The 10,373-nt window shown below is 55.0% G+C and overlaps 1 protein-coding gene across 5 annotated transcripts in view; it reads right to left on the bottom strand.

Annotated features, from left to right (window-relative positions):
* MOG (myelin oligodendrocyte glycoprotein) overlaps positions 1-9,178 on the bottom strand; it is a 10,116-nt gene extending 938 nt beyond the window's left edge. The window contains exons 1-7 of one of the 5 annotated variants that reach the window (XM_040644870.1): positions 8,611-9,105; positions 7,175-7,522; positions 3,199-3,312; positions 1,972-1,992; positions 1,642-1,662; positions 330-446; positions 98-118 (exon numbers count right to left, since the gene is read on the bottom strand). In XM_040644870.1, the coding sequence (XP_040500804.1) occupies positions 98-118; positions 330-446; positions 1,642-1,662; positions 1,972-1,992; positions 3,199-3,312; positions 7,175-7,522; positions 8,611-8,692 (724 nt within the window). In that variant the 5' untranslated portion in view covers positions 8,693-9,105. Of the gene's footprint in view, positions 1-97; positions 119-329; positions 447-799; positions 1,488-1,641; positions 1,663-1,971; positions 1,993-3,198; positions 3,313-7,174; positions 7,523-8,610 lie in introns of those variants that run through there. The other 4 variants (XM_040644871.1, XM_040644872.1, XM_008711497.2 and 1 more) reach the window with 4 other exon arrangements.
* Between the last annotated feature and the right edge of the window lie 1,195 nt (positions 9,179-10,373).

The raw sequence follows: 10,373 nt of genomic DNA, 5'->3' as shown, positions 1-10,373 counted from the left end.
CCCCCCCCCCCAGCTTCTGGTCCCTCCCCAGCCCCCCTTCCTCTGCCTGCCTGCCTGGCGTTTTGATCTCAGCTTATAAAGGGAGAAGAAAACTTACTCAGCTCTTCAAGAAACTGCCCTGGAAAAAAGGAAGGAGGACGTGACTGGTGGAAGACGACCGGCCCCCTCCCCACACGCCCCGTCTTCCCCTGCCACGGAGCGGCCCCACGGAGCTCAGCACTGGCTCTCCTCCGGGATCCGCGGAGGACCCTGGAGTTGGCCCTGGGGAGGAGGCAGGCGGTCTGGGTCCCCCCACCGCTGCGAGGCCCCGCGTGCCGCCCCCACGGCACCTGCGAGTCTCCGGTGCAGCCAGTTGTAGCAGATGACCAGGGCGAGCAGGGGTCCGAGCACGGGCACCAGCACAAACAGGGCGACCTTCCAGCAGGGGACCCTCAGGAAGTGGGGGTCTGAGCCGCCGCCACAGAACACAGGGTTAGCGTGCGCCCCTGGCCCCACCCACCCTCTCGCGACCCCACGGCCTGTGCAGCTGTGAACCCAGGTGAGAAAAGCTCTGCACCCTTATTTTCACCAGCCTTGAACCGAATCTGGCATTTCGTCCATTAAAAATGGAGGCCACACAGCAGTCGTCAGCAGTGCCTGTGACTTTATCCCCAACGGAAACCACTTATTTCGTTCCCACTGGGGCTGCTGGAACCTCGAAATGTTTGCCATAGTTCGACAGTTACTGCCCTTGCGCCACACTGTTACTTGGTGCGTTTTTGTTACTTAAAGAAACATTTGTGCTACATTACACATAGGGTTCTATTTTGATACCTGTATTTCAATTCAGTGGTTTTCTTTGCAATCATATGTTTTCTGTGACTGTTTAAAAACATTATTCTGGAAAAGGGCCCATTAGGCTTCACCAGAATGCCGAGGAGATTCATGGTACAGAAAGGGGTAAGGCCTTTGCTACTCTAATCCTACAAAACCGCTCACATGTTCCCTTTTTGGGTCGCAGAGACTGTGCATGGTTGGCACGCTGACGCGACGTCCTAAACGCTAGGATGGAGTGCTCCCCGTTCAGGGAGGCTGCTCAGAGCAGGGGCCCGAAGGCATCTTAGAAATTTCTGCAACATCCATCCAACCAGGATGTGGGTGCCCTTCCTTTGCTGGCATTGTCCTTAGGCTCTGGGGAATCAGCAGTGAACAAAAAGGACGGGGACTGGAGTCTTGAAGAGCCAACACTAAACCGGCTTGGTGTCTCTTCCTCCAGGAAGCCTTCCCTAATCAGCCCTGTAGAGTCTCTTGTTCTTGCCTGAAACTCCCTTCTACCACGTGGGTTCCATCGGTGATAGTAAGTACTTAGTTCCGCAGTGAGTTCATATCGCGTCCCCAACTAGACAGCGAGCGCACTGGGAGGGTCTGTTACCTCCCGCTGCACGTCTGCAGAGAGAACCGTGGCGCTTCCTACAGCTCGAGTTACCGCGGAGCTGCTGGTGCAGGGCCTGCACGGAGAAGCCTCACGGGTACCCGCTAGCATCTCACCCGTGACTTAAGAGAAACAGGAGGCGGGAAGGGAAGAGGCAGGAGCCCAGCGGTGCGTGACTGGGTCCCACCGACACACCACGCTGACCGGGGAGGACCGGTCCTGGCACTTACCGAACGTCCGGTGCAGGTTCTCTGAAAGGGAACGCACAGGAAGGGGCTCAGTGGGGCTCTGGGAGGGGAGCCCTTCCCCTCAGAGCCTCTGTGAGAGGATCACTTAAACTGCTACTAGTTGTGATACCCGCGGGGGAAGGGGACCTGCTGGACTCTCTCCCCCGTCTCGCTACGACTCCTGGCTGGCTGGCGGGGTCTGAACTATGAGCGTGTGTCTGTCTGAAGGAAGCACAGGGTGTGGGGACAGAGGCAGAGACGGTCAGAGAAAGTGACCATGTCAGTGATGCCAGAGGACAGAGGGATCGTGGAGGGAGGACGACGAAAACTCACCTATCTCTGCTCGAAGTTTTCCTGAAATAGAAAAAGGCAACATTTTTAGTTGGAGCTCTGGCATGAGATGGGCCCCTTCCTCACCCGGCGCCCTGGACCCTTGTGCCGGCGGTTTCTCTGAGGTCCAGCAGTGTCCGCAGGGGAATGGATGCGAGAGCCCAGGTTTGGAGCTCTCTCCGTGGCTGCGGTCAGCGGCAAACACTGGAATCCAGAGAGAGAGCCTGGGGGGACAGCAAGGCCCCAAACCAGCCTCAGGTGTCCTCACCTCCCCCGAGGTGGCTCTTGCCCTCCGCCCGGCAGGTCTCCGTTCACTTTGCCCTCCTCCCCCGCGGGGCTGTCCCTTTGTAAATCTAAAGCCACTAACTTCCGAATGAGGGAGGAGACGGGCTCCCAAGTAGATTCTGCATAACAATGTCCCCTCCCAGGTGGAGGGAGGGAGTGCCCCCCCCACCCCCTCACGAGGCTGAGGTCCACCAGCGTCCAGGCGGCCCCCCACCGTCACACGTCCCTTCTGCACAGCCATGGGAACAGACAGCCTTTTCCACGTGGGGGGCGTAGGGCCCCAAGTACCCGGGATGAATTCAAGGGGAGAGAGAAGACCCCCCCATTCGCCCTCTCGCACACCCCAAGCCCTCCCTCGGGCTTTATTCTCTCAGGACCGGGAGGGGGAGAAGAATCCCAGGGCCTGCGAGCCTGGGCTCTGAGAACAGCTCGGGGAGAAGGTTCCGGATGGACGCTCTGGGCACAGAAGAGGGGCTTCACGGACGGCTGAGGCTGAGTCCTCCGTGTTGAGTGGAAAAGGAGGAGGAAGCAAGTTCTGAACACTGCTGATGTGGTGGGGACGTTTGCGCAGGGACCGTATTCAAACCTCCAGGAGGCATCGACCTGTCCGACTCAGAGGCCCCCTCCCCAGCGGCAGGAAGCTGCCAGGGGTGGTCCAGAGACCGAGGGGGCCAGGCCGGCCCTGCCACTGCAGGGTGTGTCCTCACGTAACTCCCGAACCACCCCCGGCCTCTGGGGCCTCCTCTGTAACACGGGCCGTTGTGTGTCAGCCCTACCGCACAGGGAAATGCAGGGACCCGTTACAGAAACGATGGAGAACTTGTCGTTCTGCAGTTTTGAACCCAGAAGTCACTCAAAACTGACCATCAGGCCAGCAAGCTCCAAGAGGCCCCGTGTTTCGTGTTTCGGGGACGGGCCCGCGGCAGCCCACCCTCCGGCCCGTACCTCTCAGTCTGTGCTGCAGGCAGAGGTAGAGAAGGCCCACGGCGGTCTGCAGGAGCACCACGGGGAGGACCGCGATGAGAACCAGCACGCTGGGGTTGATCCAGTAGAAGGGATCTGGAAGGCAGAGCAGCGCTGCAGCCCCAGGGCCCGCACCGCGCCAGGCTCCAGGGCTCCAACAAGAGGACGCAGCTTGGAGGGAGAGTGGGCTTGTTTCCGGGACGGGCTGGCGACTGTCAAGGCCCGTCTTCCAGAGATTTGGGAACCAGCAGAGACACTCAGATCTGGTCCTCACGGGGCTCGGGGAAGAGTCTCACGGGGAGGATGACACGACTGACCCATGACCGCCTGCCTGGAGGAGGGAGGTCAGGGAAGAGGCCGCAGTCATGGTGAGACTAGAACACGGCCTGAACTAGGACGGGATGGGGGTTAGGAAGTCAGGCTCTCAGGAGCCAGATAGAAAACCATACAGAGTTATTTTCAGCAATCTTTGAACTGGGATTTAGCGCTTCTTTCCGTGAGCGTGTCTGTAGGCAAGCTGACACCACAGTACCGTGAACAGAACCTGTGACTTTGTCATCGTGAAAACCACCAGTATTTTCAGTCACATTAGAGTTGTCGCAGAAACCTCAAGATATCGCTTCTGTTCTTCACTATTTTGAAATTACACTACTTATCAGGGCCACTCCGTATCTTGTTACTGTAACATTTTGATAGCTGTGTTTCGGTGCAAACATGTTTATTTAATGCATTTAAAACATACGTCTGAGAAGGGGTAAAAAAAGAGCGGGGGGGGGGTGGGGAGGTGCCTGGCTGGCTCAGTCAGGAGAGCACGCAACTCCCCATCTCGGGGTTGTGAGTTCGAGCCCCACATTGGGCACAGAGTTTACTTAAAAAGAGAGAAGAGGGGTCCGTCGACTTCACCAGTCCAGTGAAGAGCCCGTCTTGTGGAGTTTCTGAGACAGTAGGACACACAGGGTTCGATGACCGAGGGGATGTGGAGTGGAGCCACTGCCAGGGGTGACCCGGAGCTCTGGCTCCCACCCAGAAGCTGCCGTTCTAGAATCTTGCCCTCAGCGCCCAAGAGGTCTGCCTGTCGAGCCTCAGCGTGCCCGGCCGGGCTCAGCACTTCTCATCTTGTTCCGTCCTTTCATGGGCTAGATAAAGACGTGGCCATCAAGCGTAGGGATTAAGAGACAGCAAGCAACTGGTCGGGGAGGGTTTCTTAGGGAGGAGCAAAACCCTTCAAGCTGCAGATTAAGGCTCTTGTCTCTTCTGTTCCCGGGAGAAAGTGGAGCCAGTCCTACTCCAGGTTCTTCTCCGAAGTCCCTGCAGCAACGTGACTTAGCAGCTGCAGGCTTCCACCCTTCGCACATTTTATACCTTCGCAAAGTACTAGGATCGGAAATACAGAGAAGAAGGCGCCAGTAGGGGCCTTCTGATGGAAAGCAGGAGTATATAGCATCACCTATGAATGCCTGAAAAAATAAGTTAAACCTGGCTCTGATGGTACTTCTCTGTTTAGAAGAAATACAAGTATGGGGCACCGCGTGAACAGAATGGGAGTGAAATCAGCCAACTCGACGGTGGGAAACCACAGGGCACACACCAACGTGTGGCTCTCGTGTAGATCTCACTCAAACTAAGCAGTTGTAAAAATACGTTCTTGAAACAAGGGAATTTGAACACAGAGCAGGCATTGAGGATATTAAGGAATATTTGTTAATTTTAAAAGGTAACAGTATTGTGGTTATGATTTTTAAATAGAGTTCTTACATTTGAGTGGTACATTCTTTTTTTGTTTTCCAAGTAAACTCGACCCCCAATGTGGGGCTGGAACTCATGACCTTGAGATCAAGAGTCACGTGCTCCACGGACTGAGTCAGCCAGGAGCCCGAGCGACACATTCTTGTGCATTTCGCGATGGAATGGTAATATGGGCTAGGGTTTGCCCCAGTGATTCAGTGGGGGAGGGTGGAGACGAGCGGGTCAGGTGAAGCAGGCTGTGTGTCTGTCCGCCTGGGGGATTGTCGCAGAAGGGTGGTGGGTCCCTGGAGGCTCACTGTAATCACCTACTGCTGTGATGCTTTTAAGTTTCATAATGAAGCATTTAAAGAAAGGATTAGAGACAACAAGTAGTAAAATCACAAAAATGCAAGAAAAAAATAAAGTTGGAAAGAAAGAGAAAACACTCTTTAGAGAAGGAAGGGAGGTAATGATTGGCTGTAATACAGTCACCGATTTCAGTCCTAGATTCGGCTCAGATTCCTGCTCTCCAGGCGTGGCGGGCGGTCCCTTGTTTACTTGTAAAACACTTTTTTTTTAGACTCTCAGGCATGCAGACTCTGAGATGGGAGGAAGGGGGTTGGAATGTGGAAAATCAACCCAAAAAAAACTGTCCCCTGAGGCAGTTTTGTTCTTTTTTTCTTTCTTTCTTTCTTTCTTTCTTTCTTTCTTTCTTTCTTTCTTTCTTTCTTTCTTTCTTTCTTTTTCTTTCTCTTTCCTTTTCTTTCTTTCTTTCTTTCTTTCTTTCTTTCTTTCTTTCTTTCTTCCTTCCTTCCTTCCTTCCTTCCTTCCTTCCTTCCTCTCTCTTTCTTTGTTTCTTTCTTTCCTTCCCTCCCTCCCTCCTTTCTTTCTCTCTCTCTCTCTCTTCCTTCCTGCCTCCCTTCTTCCTCCCTTCCTCCTTCTGTCTTTGGAGGTAGGGGTTGTGCTGGGGGAGGAAAACACAGAGCAGTTAGGCGGGAAAGCTGCACACTGGCGATCTCACAGTCCCTCGTCCCTGCAGGTACAACCCCCAGGAGAACCAGCTGTGTGCACACAGAGCCATTCTCACGTCCCGGACTCCCTCCTCCGGAAACAGGGCTTTGTTACCGCGCACACAATGCCATCTTCTGGCCGAGCCCACAGAAGTGAGGATTGTCTGAGGAGCAGGTGTGGAGGGGGGCGGGGACCTTGAGACATTGTTGCTCTTCAGACAATAGCAGTGAACAGTCAGGCTCCCCCTGCCCCCACCTCTCCCTGCATCCTAGCAGACCGTGAGCCCACAACAGATCGATGCCAAGATCCCCGTCACACAGAAGACACCAAAGACAGAATTTGGAAGGTGGCGTCCCTTTCTTTCGGACATTTGCTCCGCTCGTGTATTTACTTGGACCATGTCTGCCAGGAATGTGGGGATGTTGTCTAATAAAGCACCGCAGACACACCCAGTGAGGGTTCTGCGGTAGTGGGATCTGGTCATTTCACTCCTTAGGAATCACACCTTTGTTTCTAACAAATAAAGAGGAAAACATTCCAAAGTCAGACATGGAAGGAAAAAAGTCCACTTTGACACTGGAATTAGCTTTCAGGTTATTCTCATCTAGTGGCAAAAAACCATCAGAAATTGGTTATTTTGGGTTTTGCTGCCACTATTTCTCAGCTTTTGTATTTTGGTTTTTATTTTAAAATTTTTTCTTTAATTTTTCTGTATATGTACTCACAAATGTGCATAGTATCAGCTCTTTTATATGAATGCATACATACGACCGTATGGATAATTCCGGCGTCTCCTTTGGCTGGATCACACTCTGTCCTCCCTCCCGCCCCCTCCTCCCCCAAAGTGAAACACGGTCACCTAACTGTCTCACGGGTCCTTTCATAGTTTACCGCAGTGTCTCTGCGTCTGCACCCGCACCCAGGAGCACGGAGCCCCTGCATGTTCCCTACATGCAGCAGCCCCGCACGCAGTGCCTCCAGGCGGAGGGGCACGGCCCTCAAACAGCCTTTCAGGGTCTGGGTAACAGCACGGATTCTGTCGTGTCCCTACTCCTGGCCCTGGCTTTGGTCCCGCTTCTCCACCCGCACGGGCCGGGTGCGCATACACACTCCTGCGTCCTGCTGCGATTCGCAGGAGCGGGATGTTTGGGCTGTAGGGTCACATCTCCCTGGAGAGACTGATGGAAGTCTCAGAGGGAGGTCTTGCCCCGCAGATACTCACCCTCCACTCTCAGTTCCATCGCCGCCTCCTCCTGGTAGGAATGGTCCCGGAAGAAGCAGGTGAAACCGCCTTCATCTGAGAACCTCACGTTCCGGATCCTGAGGGTCACCTTCCCCTCGCCCATGGTGTCCCTCAGCAGCTCCGTCCGCCCCCGGTATTCGGGCGCCTGCTCTGCGTCTTGGTCCTTGCCGTTTCGGTAGAGGTGGACCACCCTGGAGAAGGGGGGCCGGTACCAGCCCACCTCCATGCCCGTGGCGTTCTTCCCGGGGTAGATGCGACACGGGAGCTCTGCTTCATCTCCCACCAGCGCCCGGATGGGGTGGCCTGGTCCTATTACTCTGAACTGTCCTGTCCAAGACACCAAAGGAAAGAAACCGAGAGTCACAGGACCTCGCCACACAAGCCTGTCCTGGGAAGGGCTGCTTCCTAAGAGCCAAGGAGGAAGACACCTCTCTTTACATGGAGTTCTGGAACCGGGGAGGAGAGATCCCTGGTTACCGAGGCGTCTCGAGGGCCCTGGACAGGAGGAACGTTCTAGCATGTGGTCACTCAGCAGGGCTGCTCACCCTCCTGCCGACATATCCATCTCTGACTCTCCAGCCCAGCCTTTAGTTCCCACCACGGGACGGGCTCTGGCACCTTGCAGTATAATTCTCGGGTGGGGGCTCCCTGTCTGAACTTAACCAAGCTGCTCCCCGACGTTCCCCTGGTGGGTTTGCTTTGTCCTTGTTCACACCCTGTTCCCAAAACGTCCCACCCCAGAGCTGGCTCCACTTCTTTGTTCTCCTCTGTGCCTTCAGCCCAGGCTCCCAAACTTCTTCCTGCATGGAGTGTGTCTGTCAGCCAGAGCTACATGAAGGGAAGACACCTGCAAGGGTTCCCCAAGGGGGAGTGGGGCTGGGCTCCGCTCTGGGGGTTCCCTGAGGCGGAGAATCTGTGTGTTTTTGGTTTGTTTCGTTTTTTTTATTTCTCCCCAGAACGTGACGGCCGGGCTCCTCTGTAAAAACTCGTTGGTGCTTGATCATGTGGAAGAGAGCTCTCACGCGTGATGAGATCCGGCCGTTCGGCATTTATCAGGATGTATCGGGGCAGGCACGACCAAGCACGTTCTATACCTCACCCCATTAAACCCTGGCAGCAGCCCCAAGGAGCTGCTATTAGGGTGTCTCCACCGGTTGGTGAGAAAGCACCCGGGGAAGATGGGTAAGAATGAGCTGAAGGAGAACGTGAAGGTCACATTACGGAGCTCGGGTCCTACTTTGACGTGCGTAGGGAGCCACAGAAGGTTTCGGAGGAAGGAGCCCCGTCAGCACACCCGTGCTTCCGACAGATAACTTGCAAGACACCCTGAGGATGAACTGAAGGAGGGGAACCCAAGGAGACTGACTTTTCGGTTGTCAGGGCCTCCCCAAGGCAGAAATAAAGATAAATCTTACCTGCAGAGCTGCAAGACAGCTGGAGGAGGAGGAGGAGGGAGGGAAGGCAGCTGGGCAAAGAGGAGCTCAAAAAACTGGCCATCTCTACCGGGACTGGGGACTGGGGACAGAGCGTCCCTGCAGCAGGGTCAGGCCAAGCGGAGGCCCTCAGGGTGCATGTCCCCCACCTCTGACAAAGCCTGAGGGGAGGATCTGGGAGGGCGGCCTCCTCCCAGCTCTGTGCAGCTGTGCTCCCAGGAACGGCCGAGTCATCCCCGCCAGGCACTTACACAAAAGGGCCACTGACCCAGGCGATGACCAGGGTTTGCCATCCCCACCCCCCCAGAGCTTCGGAGCAGAGGCCGCCTGGTACTGGCCGCCCAGCCCCTCCCCACAGCCCAGCCTCCCTGGGGCTTCTGGGGGTGACACTCCCTGGGCCTCGGGAAAGGCTGCGTGTGGTCTGTGAGGTTCCTTCAACCCCTCTCTTCCTGCTGTCAGCCAAGAGGGAGGAATTACTGTGGGTTTTTGATAAAGGCAGGCAGGCGTTCTCCCTGACCTCTAACTTCCCTCTCTCCCACGCACGGCCCGCCCCCCCTTCCTTATGTTCTGATGTGTGCGGGATCGCTTGGGCGTCGTCGGCTTCCCGTTCCCAGAGAAGACATTTGGGAGAGTCCTGAGCTGAGTGTTCCCTGTGCTCAGAGAGGCCAACACGGTGGAGGGAGGTTCACGGAGGTCAGTGGCGGGCGGGCAGCACAGCCGTCAGGGCGCATCTCCCAGCCTTGGCATGATTTCTCCTGGTCCTCAGACGCAGAGGGTCCCTGAGGAGCAAGACCAGCAGCATCACTGATGTGGAGAACAAAGACACGGGAAAAAAACCAGACTTACCTACAACCTACAGCCCTTGACAGTCCTTGAGGCAGGCAGAGGGACCTTCCTCTGGGAGCTCAGCTGCCTCTATGTTAGAACTTTACTGAGGGCAACAGGCAACCTTAGCTTGACATTATCGCGACCTCCAGGATCCTGTAAGTCTCCTTTAACATACAAAAATTCCCTTGGAAACTCCCTTTATCTCTACACCCCTCCCCCAAGATACGTGTTGGCAATCACCCCCCCAAGCATATGGCCCACCAATATACATCTGAAGGGTCTCAGGACTCAGGTGTTATTAGACGGTAATAAATGACCTTTTCCCAACAACAGCTAGCCCCTCAAGGTCCTGGAAACCCTGCTTCCGCATTCCTTAGAGACTTACGCCCTCCCTACCCAATTCCCAACTTGAGGGTATATATGGGCCACTCCTCGCGACCCCAGCGCAGCTCCTTCTGCCCACGGGTCCTGCACTCGTGCTTTAATAAACAACCTTTTTTCCGAAGACGTCTCAAGAATTCTTTCTTGACTGTTTGCTCTCGAACCCCAACATTTTCACAACAACCACCAAATTTGAGAAACATACTTGCCAATCTTAAAGCAAGGCTGTCTCACCAAAGAAGAAAAAAGGGTCAAGACAGACGGCTTAAAGCCATGTTGTCCAATATAGTAATCACTCGCCACAGTGGTCATTCAAATTAAACTTAAATAAAATTTGAAGTTCAGTTCCTTGATTCACCGGCCGTGTCTCAGATGCCCAGCAGCACGTGCAGCTGGCGGCTGACACAGAGGACAGAACAAACACAGACCGTTTCACCATCAGCAGGACTTACATCGGGCAGCACTGTTCAAGGGCCTGGAACTCGACTCGAGCCCATGGAGCTGGAGAACAGATGGGTCCGTTGAGTGTCCTGTTC

The sequence above is a fragment of the Ursus maritimus genome, unplaced genomic scaffold, assembly GCF_017311325.1.
Source record: "Ursus maritimus isolate PB19 unplaced genomic scaffold, ASM1731132v1 scaffold_30, whole genome shotgun sequence".
NCBI classification, from domain to species: domain Eukaryota; kingdom Metazoa; phylum Chordata; class Mammalia; order Carnivora; family Ursidae; genus Ursus; species Ursus maritimus.
The sequence above is the reverse complement of the archived record's forward strand: the minus strand, read 5'-3'. Positions and strand labels throughout refer to the sequence as shown.